Source organism: Octopus bimaculoides, chromosome 5 (genome assembly GCF_001194135.2).
Source record: "Octopus bimaculoides isolate UCB-OBI-ISO-001 chromosome 5, ASM119413v2, whole genome shotgun sequence".
Lineage (NCBI taxonomy): Eukaryota > Metazoa > Mollusca > Cephalopoda > Octopoda > Octopodidae > Octopus > Octopus bimaculoides.
The window spans coordinates 33,326,660-33,340,049 of NC_068985.1; the positions used below are offsets into that span (position 1 = coordinate 33,326,660).

The 13,390-nt window shown below is 34.5% G+C and overlaps 1 protein-coding gene across 1 annotated transcript in view; it reads left to right on the plus strand.

Moving 5' to 3' along the window:
• The first annotated feature begins 1,175 nt into the window (after nt 1–1,175).
• Nucleotides 1,176–13,390, plus strand: part of LOC106882713 (putative E3 ubiquitin-protein ligase UBR7) — a 14,211-nt gene continuing 1,996 nt past the window's right edge. The window contains exons 1-8 of the mRNA XM_014933479.2: nt 1,176–1,356; nt 2,806–2,939; nt 4,016–4,073; nt 5,047–5,142; nt 6,132–6,185; nt 7,386–7,491; nt 8,481–8,668; nt 12,785–12,907. Coding sequence (XP_014788965.1) covers nt 1,207–1,356; nt 2,806–2,939; nt 4,016–4,073; nt 5,047–5,142; nt 6,132–6,185; nt 7,386–7,491; nt 8,481–8,668; nt 12,785–12,907 — 909 coding nt within the window. The 5' untranslated portion in view covers nt 1,176–1,206. The remainder of the gene's footprint in view (nt 1,357–2,805; nt 2,940–4,015; nt 4,074–5,046; nt 5,143–6,131; nt 6,186–7,385; nt 7,492–8,480; nt 8,669–12,784; nt 12,908–13,390) is intronic.

Genomic DNA, 13,390 nt, shown 5'->3' on the forward strand with positions numbered 1-13,390 from the left:
TATAGGAAAGTCAGGTATACATCTAATGATGAATAACCAACTTTCCTATAATAGCATGGGGGAAAATTTGGTTTTTTAATTGATTAGTCAGAGAGTAAGACAGTGCTTGTAATCCTTTGCAGGGCCTCCAAGACAGGTGGGAAGGAAAGAGAGGGAGGAAGGTATCATAACATAGATGATTACAGCAGAGTAGACTCTGCTAAAAGGGGCACAAAGTACCAGGTGGTAGGATAAAATCAGGTGACAGATTAAATCTGTCACCCAAGTAGACCATGGTGAGATTTGAAATCAGAATGCAAAAGGCTGGAACAAACACTAAGCATCCAATAAATGGTGAAGGTGACCTCGTTAGAATTTGAACTCACAGTGCAGAAAGCTGGACCAAATACCATGGGGCATTCACAGGACACTCTAAAGTTAAAAATATAAATGTTAAATATCACAGTGTTATATTCAGGATAGCGGCCTAACCCACCGGTTGATTTCCTTTTTACTGAATCTTCATTCCTTTATGCCAGGACTGACTGTGCTAGCACGGCACCTTACATACTCATCTTCCTTACTACAGCCGTCCATTTTTTCCCAAATACTCTTTGCGGCAGGCACTTCCTCTCCAGACGGATCTTGCTGGAAAGATGGGCGGCAAAGCAGTTCACCAGCCTCAGTCCAGAAATGAATTGGCCTGTCGCGATCCCTTGCACTCGTGTCTTCCATACCACATCTTTCAGTATGGAAAAAGGTCTGGAAAGACCTCGAGACGAGGAGAAGCTGGGTTTTTATAAGGAGTTGTAGGCTCAAAACTGAGTTGAGAACAGGCTGTCACGCGTGACCTTATTCAGGAGCTTCGATTGGTTATATGCTGCATATTGGCGCGATAGAGTAAGAGACAAATTGCGCTAATACCAACCAATCAGAGTTGTGGACACAATGGGGTCCAAAATGTGGCCAAAGGCCAGCTGTTATCTACTACGTTCGTATGTATGTATATATAATAGAGAGGAGAATTTCACTCGAGTGTACGCTACACATCCTAGCATGGAACATGGGCATTAAAGATAATGATGATGATGATGATGATGACGATGATTTATGTCTACTTTTGTAAAAGACTGCATCACTATGTGTTGCTATAGTAATGAGATCAACCAATGAAAATATATTACGTCACAATTACCTCCCTTGGACTTCATTTGATAACTTTGAAAGATGGCGGAACACGAGAAAGTGTCGCGGGAAAATGTTGATCAAGAAGAAAACATCACTATGGTTGATTTTCTTGCTGAAGAAGAAAAACTAGAAGCCGATGCAAAAGCTGTTTTAGGTGGCAGTGATCCCAAAAATTGCACTTATCCCCAGGTAAGTTTTAAGGCAATAAATATATGCTTATAATAAATAAAATTGCATTCGTTATACCTCGTTTTGTCTTTTTATACAAAAACTTGAAATTACTTTTTTGCATTCTTTTATATAATTCTGTTTACCAATAGTCTTTCTTCGAATTGTAAAATATTAGTAATTGTTTTGAATGTATTTTTGTTTGCATCTTTTCTTTTGTAACCTGTAGGGTAATATGCTAAGTAAATTGTTGCAAAATGTACTAGATCTGCTATGTGTCTTAGTTTACAAATTGTTGATGAAAATAAAAATAACAATTGTTGATTTGGATGATAAGCGATACCTATTTCATTCATTGCTCATGTTCATTCGAAATTATTACAAGTAGAAACGTTCGTAATGTGTTAAATTCTGTTTTATTGAACACGATCCACTTTTATTACATTTGATGTTTTTTTTCCATTTAAAATGTAGAAAACTATTTTTTTATTGAAATTTCAAAGCTAATACATCCTGGTAAATACCACCTCTGTTTTTTACTCGGAAAACTTCAAATTTTCAACTCCCTTTGTTACGGAGTCTTAAATTGTATCGAGTATCACCAGCATCAGACATAAAGAATTCGTCTGCTATATATCGAACTGCTTGCTACTGTTTAGCTTTCTTGTATTTTCAATTGGATTTCTGTTTCTGAGAACAAATGTCGGCTTCATATGAAACAATTCCATTAAATATCAACAAATGTAATATTCATAAATTTAACAGCGGCTTCTCCACACAAGGCGGCTGTCATCTTATTTTAGTTATTTATTTATTTGTTTTTGATTTGGACGAAGTGGGTTGTGACCGTTGTCTTCGCAAGTCCGACTAAATAGTGAAATCGACGCAATTCGATTAAATTACTCACTACTATTCAGAAATTCTGTTATTGCTATGTTAATTATAATAAAAGGAAGTCCAGGAATTATTCCAGGTCCTTACTTAGTTAATAAGGTTGTAGTTGCAATGACTGGCTTAGAATATTTAATAATTCATTAATCTACCATTCATTAATTGCTACAATAGCGAAACAAAGGGTATACACTATAGGAAAAGGTAATTCTTCTATACAGGAAATGAAACTAATTGAACAAGCCATAGAAAAGTCAACTTATTGCAATCAATATGATGCTGCTTGTATTGTAGATTGAATGTCTTAGTCTTGAAGATTACCAAAACCTCTAAGTATCAAAGTCATGACAAAGCAAGATATGTAGAAAGGAAGAGGATACAAACTCAACTTATATCATACCAATATGGAGTGTGTTTAAGGATTTCGGGTAGACTGACCTAGAAGTACATTTTTAGGTGTGAGTGACCGTCATATATCAAAGATCTTGTAATATTTTCAAGTAACCCAATGATTAGGCCACTTCAAATATATAAATCTAAAATATTCTGCTTCAGCATCTTTTTATTCTTCATTTTCAGGGTTACCTTTCTCGTCAAGCTCTTTATGCTTGTTCTACATGTACTCCTGATCCAGCCCAGCCTGCAGGAATCTGTCTTGCATGCAGTTATGAATGCCATGAGGGTCACGAACTCTTTGAATTGTATACAAAGAGGTATGTTTCTGTATCCTGTATCTATCAGTGATTTTCTTTTTTTTCAAATATAGATTTTATACTTAAATTTTCTTAATTTAAATGTCATTTATTCTATGAGACTTTTTGTAGTTTTTATCTTTGTGTGTTTGTTAATTTTCAACCAGCATGAGCTTTCAGCATTTAAATTCCATTGTGATTGTAACTATGTAAATCGTCATGACATATTAACTTTGAAAATTTTTTCCCTCTGTTTTTCTTTCTTGTTAAGAAAGGCAGTAAGTATTATAGTTATCAGATCTAACAAATCTTGTAAAATATCTGAATGTTGTAGAATTGTTTAACCCATTGGTACAAAAATACTTTTAAAAAGATATCATTTAAAAATCAAAAAATTGTCTAAATTTATTATATAATTCTATTCAAAGATATGAAGTCATCCTCTTAATTTTAATTTTATTTCTACTACCTTCATTATAACTCTAATTATAGTTTGAATGCTCCAGTTTGTCATACTGAACTAGACAGAAAATCTTTGAGCATTCCTAATCTTGCAGGTTCATGGGTGCCATGTACACTCTGTAAAGTGGTTGGGGTTAGGAAGGACATCCAGCTGTAGAAACCCTGCCAAAACAGACATGGATCCCAGGCAGCTTTTCAGCTGACCAGCTCCTGTCAAGCTCTCCAACCCATGCAAGCGTGAAAAGCAGACGTTAGATGATGATGATAATTGTGTATCATCTAATCTTTGAAGCTCAAAATTCCAAGTTCTTCCTTCGTTTGATTATATTTGTGTTGTTTGAATTTCAGTTTGAAACTTAGATTAAAATATTTGTGTTTTATTCTTATTATTGCATTCAAAGCATGTTTTCTGTTTCAAAAGTGGAGGCAAGCTGAGTCACTTATCTAGATTTGATTCCTGATGGTAGCTGTTTCACTTCACTTATATTATTATTGTATTTGGGAAAGACACAAAACTACTAGTTTTCTCACCATTCAATTACATTCTCAACATTGATGTTAATATTACTTATTTTTCAGTTGAAGATAGATATTTTATTACAATTTAATATTATTTGTTTTTTCTTTTGTTCCAGAAATTTTAAATGTGATTGTGGCAATAAAAAGTTTCCAAATCGCTGTAAACTGTTTAGTGTAAGTTGAGTATTCCAACTATTTTGTAATGTTTATTATCTTAAAATTTTACATATACCTGTAATTTTAAATCACTGATGAGAATAAAAATAGAAATGACTTCATTTGAAAATTGAAATGTTTAGGGTTATTACATCTTTATATTTATATTCTAGCATAGATGGTTTTTGTAAATTTGAATATTTGCATTTGTTTGAGCAATGGATTTCATCATTGGATATGTTTTTTTTTTTTTGCTGCTGTCCTCAATGGTGAAAAAGTAGAATCCAGATATTATCAGACAAATGAATTGAGGATAATGAAGTTATTTGCCTTGTCCAAAGAAACAATGGCTGCAGTATTCTAACCTCTTAGCCATTTATGTCTTGGTTTATATTATTTGATAATTTTTGAAAAGGAAAGAATGCCATTTTATGCATTAAAGTGATCAGTTCTTACTCTGTAGTTGTTAAATTATCATATAGTTTTGCTGAGAACAGCTGTTAGAGTAAAGCATTTTGCTTTTTCTAACAAAGGTAGTCTGTAGTACCTTCTGTATTGTTATTCATTTCTTCTACTTAAAACCAACCTTATTAAATATTGTATTTAGTAACTAACAGAATACTAATGTTACTAATGCAGAATTCAGATATTTTAAATACTTTTGTTTTTATTGTCAATTAGTAGAGTTTGTCTTTTTAAATTTTACTGATGTAATTATTCATTTCTACAGTATTCATACTGTTTTCTTTGGATATTACAGTTTACAGTAAATGATAGTTAAATGTTAATCATCTTGTAGGTATTAATTATATTTTCCACTTGTTTTGATATAGTAGGAATTAGAGAATTTGTTTTAAATTTAAATTTCATTGTTTCAGATTCCAGGTTATTTGGATGTAGATGGATATGTAAACCTTATTTCAACAATTTACTCCGTAAAGTTTTTCTTCTCTTCAATAGTTTTCACATTTTTATATTTTCTTTTATATAGGAAAAATCTGATTATAATGAACTTAATCAATACAGCCAAAATTTTGTTGGTAAATATTGTACTTGTAAGAGGCCTTATCCTGACCCTGAGGACGATGTAAGTCAATTCTGTTTAATAATGTTAAATTGATATGTTAGTTAGGATGCACATAAAAAATACAGGAAATGGATAAACAATATAACTGGTCTTTCACTAATGCAATTCTTAGACTCTGGAGTACTGAGTAACACTTGTCCATTAGAAAATGATTGATGCAATTAGGATCATTATCGTCATCATTTTTGCATACAGTGTCTTGTTACTCACTGTAGTCCTTCATTATCTGGCACACAACAACTTGGCTAACACTATTGTACATATCGTTTTTGGCATGGCCTTCTATGGCTAGATGCTCTTAACTATCAACAACCCCTTTGTCAATGTAGACTGAGTGCATTGTATTGTGTTGTAAGCACTAGAGAGGTTGTTTGCAACAAAAGTATAAGTTCCTCTCCACTTCATATTGTTTCTATTAGTTCCTTCCTTTTTGATATGGTTTCTACAGCTGGATGCCCTTCCTAACTCAAACCATTGTACAATGTAGATTGAGATTTTATTGTACCATCTGTGTGCAAAATAAATGTGAAAAATTAAGAAAAAGTATTGGCTGTGTACAGTAGATAGGTATGAAAAATTTAGAAAGAAAAATCTGTTTATGTACAATTTTGAAGTGGAATTATTAAGGGAAGACCTTGAAACTTTGTGGAAGATAGGGAGAGTTTATTTCAAGTAGATTCAATCTTGTTAATGAAACAATAGTAATTGAAATAACTAGATAATAAAGGATTTGTAGAAAAACTTGCTTCACAACACTGAGTATACATGTGTGTTGGTTGTGATCCATAATAATGACAGTTATTTATCTGTACAGATATTTATATTTCTTATTTTTGGCCTGTGGAATGATATAATAATGCTGATAGAGGGAGGTAATAAGATAGCGACTAGAATAAACCAAGGGGAAGAGAAAGTAGGAAGTGTGTATGTTTCTTAAGTCATTATTTTCATATTGTGAATATTGTCTAAATATCACTATTTTATTTCAGGTTGATGATGAGATGTTCCAATGTGTTATCTGTGAAGATTGGTACCATCAGAGAGTAAGATGACCTCTTTTTTTTTCTTTTGTGTGTGTGTTAGGCCTTAAAGGAAAAGCAGGTGTTCAATTAGAACTTGGAAATTTTAATAATTGATTCAGTAGAATGTTTTACTAACACATTTGATCCATTCATTATTTTATATGTGAGATTTGGGGGTTAAGACTTCAAATTTAGGTGTGATCAAATTCAGTTCCTTTTTTTCTAAAAGTATTATTGCTGTTTTTATTGTAAGACCAGGTTTATTTAGTAAATTTAATCACATCATCAAATATTGATGAGTGTTGCTTTCTCTCTCTCTATCTCTCTTAAAATATTCTTACCAAAGACCAAACGCTTCCAACTAGAGTTCTTAAACCATGTGTCAAACATTTTTTTATATAAATACCTGTGTTGATTCTTGAACCAGTTTAACCAGAATATTTTATATGGCTTGACATGCACTTAAGTATCAGTTAGATAAAATTAGGAGGCATCATAAAGGCTTTCTTTTAAGATTACTATCTTTCTATATTATGGGGAAATTTATATTTCTTTAATGATTTGGAATTATAATTCATTACCTATTAACACTCATTATCTAGCTGTTAGTTTATCCCAGTGCACCACATACTGAACCTTTTCGAATCTGATTGCATTCAGTCCGGTTCAGTGTGGCACTACTAATTGAGTGAAGCATAGTGCTTCATCATCATCATCATCATTTAACATCCGCTTTCCATGCTAGCATGGGTTGGACGGTTTGACTATCTGATTTCTTTTTAATTTTCAATATCATCTTTCTTCTATCTTCTCTTTTAAAACTGATAGTTCTCTCTATCAACAAGCCAACAAGTGAAAATAAATGTAAATCAGTTTTTAAAGTATAGTATAATTATTGGAATTTGAGGGGACTACTTGTAATCTGCATTATCTGAATATTTTTAACTTAAGGCATGGAGGTTTTCTCTGATATATAATCTTGAAGTTATAAATTTAAGCTTAAGTTTCAGTGTAAGATCTTTTTAATTTTACCTTAGACCCAAGTTTAAGAGCATGTGATGAGGAATCAAGTTAAAGTATTTTAGTCTCCTGAAACTCTTCTAAGGCCCATTATATCCACTTCACAGCAAAACTATGTTTATGTTCACATAGTATATTGTATTATGCTTTGTGTTTTATTTATGACATTTTTATTATTTGTTTTTCTACTAAATTTTCTAGCATTTGAATGCTGATTTTCCTGAACATGATGATAGTGTAGAGGTTGTATGTAGTAGCTGCATGAAAAAGTGTCCCTTTCTCTGGGCATACCAAGCTGCTAATACAGGTGAGTTACCTAAGCTTTTCAATACTTTAGAAAAGACTATACTATTTAAAAAAATCTATGTATACTAACTGTTGTTGAATTATTCTGTTATATTGAATAATAAACAGTATATAATTGTTCCTGATCCATAACATTGACATTTTGGCTTGTAAAAATGGACATTTTTGTTTTTTGAAAACTTTTAACAACTCACAACTTTTTTATTAAATATTTTCTATAGCTTATTTTCTAATCACACATATGATAATTTTATAATATAAGATTGTCATATGTGTGATTAGAAAATATATAATCTTTGATAATTATATCATACCAGACTACTTCTATTTTATCCTTCATTTTGAAGATGAGAAAAAGAAACATCTAGGAAACCCCTTAATTATGGTGCTTAATTTCTTCCCCCAAATTGTCTCTTTCCATTTTTTTTTTGTCCCAGTCCTTTCTCTCCAGAACATTGATTCTGCCCATAATTTTTCCAGATTCACTTAACTGCATCAATGTGAGGGGAGGTTGTAGAAATCATAGGTATTGCCTCTCCTTCTTGGCTATTAGGTCTTATTCAGATGTGGATATCAATTAATTGCAACACTGGAATGGTTTCCTGAATACATACCATGGAAACCTAATATTTTGACATCAGGATTGCTTTAGCTTCATGGGTGTAGCCCAAAAGAGTACAGAGTGCAACATTTGACACGAGAATGGTTACAGAAGTTGACAAAACGACAAATTTAATTGTCTTAGTGGTTCTACTCTTTGCAGTATATATGTCATCTTACACAAACATGTAACAGAAATCTCAGATTACTGTGGGAATAATTTTTTTTTTTGTAAACTACTAAAATGTTACCTTTGCTAGTTTTTAGTCAGATATTTCCCCCCTTAATATAGACACAGTCCTATCATGAAAAACTTTATTCAATTGGTTTTTTTAAATGCTAAAAGCCTTGTATATCACAGTATAACTTTTGTAATAAATTATTTTGTAGCTGTAAAGATAGAAAAATGCAATGAAAATGTTGATGTAGATGTGGAATCTCACAAAAACAAACTTCAGTCAGATGGTTGTGCTGACACTAAACAGACAAAAGACTCTGAAGAAAAGAAATCAACACAGTCTGGTGAGTCTTTTCAGAAGAAGAATGAAGATGGTAATCCTTCTGATGGAGATAACTTGGTGAGTTACTTAACATTAAAATTTTCTTTTGTGATGCCCATATTTTCAGGTGTTATTTGCTGAATCAGGAATTTAGAAAAAAATACCTGGAATATTATGTTATTGAAAATTTCTTGTAAAAGTGGAAATAACTTAATCATTTACATGTGTAATTAAAGCATAAATAACTCATAAAGAAACATTTTTTGTGATATTAGCCATGTATTTCAGGGGTTTCATTAATATTGAACAGGTTGGCAGAATTGGCTTTTAATGAGAGGATATAACTGCTTTTAAATTATGTTAAAATACAGAAAAGAAAATGAAAAACAAATCATAGATAGTTACTATAATGAGTGTTATATCATATCAATGTTATGATATAAATAGGTTCAATAATATGTGCAAGCATACCTGACTGTATAGTAAGATGATTGCTTCCCAACTTCCCTGAGTTCAGTCCCTCTGAGCAAGTATCTTCTACTATAGCCATGGGTTGACCAAAGCCTTGTAAGTGGATTTGGTAGTATATATATATGTGTATTGGGCCTCACCGAGGCAATGACTACTGACCGAGACCTTTGGAAATGTGCTGTGCGTGAGAAGACCCGGCAAGCCAAGTGAGATCGTTGCCAGTGCCCCTGGACTGGCTCTTGTGTGGGTGGCACGTAAGATGTACCATCCTGAGCGTGACCGTTGCCAGTACCGCCTGACTGGCTTTGTAGGGTTTTCGAGCGAGATCGTTGCCAGTGCATAAAAGACACCATTTCGAGCGTGGCCGTTTTCGTGCGGGTGACACGTAAAAGCACCCACTACACTCTCTGAGTGGTTGGCGTTAGGAAGGGCATCCAGCTGTAGAAACTCTGCCAAATTAGATTGGAGCCTGGTGTAGCCATCCGGTTGCACCAGTCCTTAGTCAAATCGTCCAACCCATGCTAGCATGGAAAGTGGACGTTAAACGATGATGATGATGATGATGTGTTTGTGTCTCCTTGCCTTGATTTCATGTTATAGTTGTAAATCAATGTCACCATCATGCAAGTTGTGCCCTTCATTTCCAATCTTCCATGGAAACATATCTGGTTATGGAGAAATATTATCTAACTTGGAAACAGGTGAGGATTAGCAACAGTGAGAGATCTTGCTGTAGAAAATGTGCCTCCACAAATTCCATCCAACTTATGCAAGCATGGAAAAGTAGATATTAAACAATGATAATGAAACCTCATAACTGAATTATTTAGAAATCTCAACTTTGTTAATAGCCAGATTATTCATTTATTGACACTAGAAATAAGTTCACAATCTATGAAGGTGCCCTTCTTTTGGTTGAAGGGATGACAGTTTGTATCCTGTCTTTAGTACTGCAGTGTCTATGGTCAAGATACTTAATTCTTAATGACTCATACCACAAAGCTGCAGATTGTTACCATAGGTAGTCAGATCACAACAGTAAAGAATAAGAGCACTATATAATTTATCAACTACTTTAAAGCTTTCAGCATTTAAATTTTCCTGTGGATTCTGATCCCCATCCCTTGTGAGTATACCCAGTACTTTGCCATCATCTCGCTGTCTCCCACTCTCTCTCTCTTTCTGTTCTTCTGCTCAGTTTGGGTAACCATGTGTCTCCTTTGCGGCAGCACACCTGTTTTTGTCTGGATTCCTGATTTCTCTCTCCAGCTGGGTAACCTTGTACCTCCTCTACAGCAAGACACCTGTTTCTGTCTCTGTCTCACTATAACTTTTCATCATCTGAGACAAGATCATCTCCTCCAATGGCCCCCTCCCTTCTCTAAAGATTTTTTTTTGTGCAAGGTATATATATATGTACCTTGGTCACCTAGGTAACCGAAGCTATCAACTACTTATAGTTTTTCTGCTTGGCATGTGATGGAATCCGTTTACTGTAAATCTTCAGTGTTTATTACCCCTGTGCACACAAAAACTATCTTCCCATTTAGCCTTCCTTTGATATTGCTACACCTCTTATGTGTCCATAACTTACACTGGGTACATCTTATAGAGTTTCTACCTATGCCTTTTCTACAGATCAAGCAGGGCCATCTACCTGAAGAGATTTGTAATTTGTCTGCCTTCCTACTTCCTTCGATTCTAGACCTTGCTTCCACACTTGAAACTTCTAGTTCTGGTAGTGACTCAGCTATTATAGCAAGGTCATCAGAAGCTCCCAGGGGCAGCCTGTCTTGAATTCCTCTGTTATTGCCTGGAGGACTATGATGAACAAGATGGGGCTGAGGACTGATCCTTGGTGAACCCCCACTTCTGTTCAGAGTTCTTCACTAGTTGCCAACCCTCACCTTACTGACAGCATCCCTGTACATTGCTTGAACAGCTCTCACCAATCACTCATCTATCCCTAGTTTTTGCATTGATCACCAGATAAGGGTTCGGGTGACCCTGTCAAAGACTTCCTCCATGTCAACAAAAGGCAAGTACAGAGGTTTATCTTTGGCTAGGAATTTCTCCTGCAGCTGTCTTAGCAGAAATATAGCATCAGTGGTGCTTCCTGGCACAAACCCAAACTGCATCTCATCTAAACTAACTCTCTCCCTAATTAGTTGGGCTGTGACCCTCTCTATGACTTTCATCACCTGATCAAACAGTTTGATTCCTCTACTTATTCCTGTCTAGTGCATCACCTTTACATTTGTAGCAGTTGACTATGGTGCTGCTACACCAGTCATTGGGTATGACTCTTTCATGTATCACCTGGTTAACAATACAGGTGACTAGGCTATAGCCGACATTGCCAGATATTTTCAGCGTCTCAGCAGTGATTCATGATGGGCTGGGGGCTTTCCCTGTCTTCATACCCTTAATTGCTTTATCTACCAATGTACTGTCAATTTGAATAGGTAGTCCCTCTGTTGAGTTGATACGTGACAAGCTCTCCTTCTCCCATTCATTCTCTTCATTTAGCAACCGTTCATAGTTGTATTTCCAAGTCTCTCTCTTTGCAGCATCATTAAATGCAAGTGAGCCGTCATACATGCAGACACATTTCTCTCCTATGACATCATGATTTTCCTTCATACACTGTCTTGCAATTCGAAATACTTCAAGTTTCTGGTTCTCATGACGCAGAACACTGTGGCAAATTTGTTCTTATTTGCTTCTCTTCTGGCTAAGTAAACCTGTCTCCTAGCTTCCCTTCTGGTGATCTGATACAGTTCCCCGCTACCACCACACTTCCAGTCCTTCCATGCCCGTTTCTTTTCCCTAATGGCCCTGTCAACAACATTGTTCCACACCATGTTACCTTAGGTCAGAGGGGACTTTGCACCATCCCCAGATCTGGTCAGTAGCCCTCAACAGGTTGTCCTGTAGGAACCACCAGTTGTCCTCTACATTATGTGATGCTATATCCTCCTCTTTTTCATCAAAAGTTTAAAGTAATACATTTCTAAATTTCTATCCATTCAGAGGATCCTTAAGCTTCCAGACCCTTCTTTTCCATGCTGGTTGTCTTCAAGTAATATGTCTTTAAATCTCTGTCCATTCAGAGGATCCCTAATCTTCCAGACTCTTCTTTTCCATGCTGGTTGTCTTCTGAGCAGCCATTTAGCCCTGATCCTGAAATTGCTAACTACTAACCTATGTTGTGGGGTGCATTCTTCACCTGGGAAAGTTTGGGCATTTATAAATAGCCATCTTTCCTGACTACATTCTTGTTTCCTGGCGAGAATGTAGTCAATCTGACTAGTGTACCCACTAGACTGGTAGGTGAAAGGTGACTGGCAGGTTTCTTGAAGTTAGTATTGCAGACCATAAGGTTATTTGAAGTATTTGAAGTTAGTATTGCAGACCATAAGGTCATAAGGTCTCTGAAGCTTTTGTTCTAGACAAATGACTACTCTTAAGTCAGCTGTCAATCATGTACATCTTACTGACGTAACTGTCTCTTGTTAATATCAGCCAATGTACTTTTGATGCCCATTTATTTTTTCTCATATTTGTCAGATTCCGCAGCAGTTGCTGAAATTCCTTTTTGTTGTTTGCTTTTTATATTCGTTATAGCATAAAATAAGTTTACATGACATGAAAGAGTTAAATAATATGAAGCTTTAAAATATCTTAATTTTCATTTAATTTCATTCAATTTTTTCTAATAAGAATCCTGTTGAGGAAAAATGTGTGTACAGACAACTACAAAATGATGATGTTATCTTAAAAGAGCAGTCAACATATTGGAAAGAAGGCTGGCGTTCTTATCTGTGTTCATGTTCAAAATGCCTGGTATGTAATTTATAAAGTATTATGTTTAAAGCAATATCATTCATTATGTAGACTGAATATTATTTAATGAAAGATGCGGCTATATACCCCACTCCCAATAACTACCTTATTGCAAGTGACTAAAACATTAGTGTTAGAACATGTACATTTTTGAATAAATTTTTTATCAGATGTTCCAGTTGAATATTGGTGTGAACATGGAAGCATGGGGCACTTTTCTTACTTTAGTCACCTGTTGCTGTTGAATACTTATCCTCTACAAACAAGGCTGGGTTCTGCTAAAATAAACTTAAAATCATTAACTATTTAATCCAAATTTTCTATCACTGCGAAAAGATTAAATGTTAAATTTTTACTGAAGAAATATATTTACTTTATTTAAACAGATTTTCTTGCAAAAAGAAATGAAAGAATGGTTCTTTCTTTTCATGACATAACAGTTAATATATTAGTGATGAGACATACAGGAATACACAAATGTAA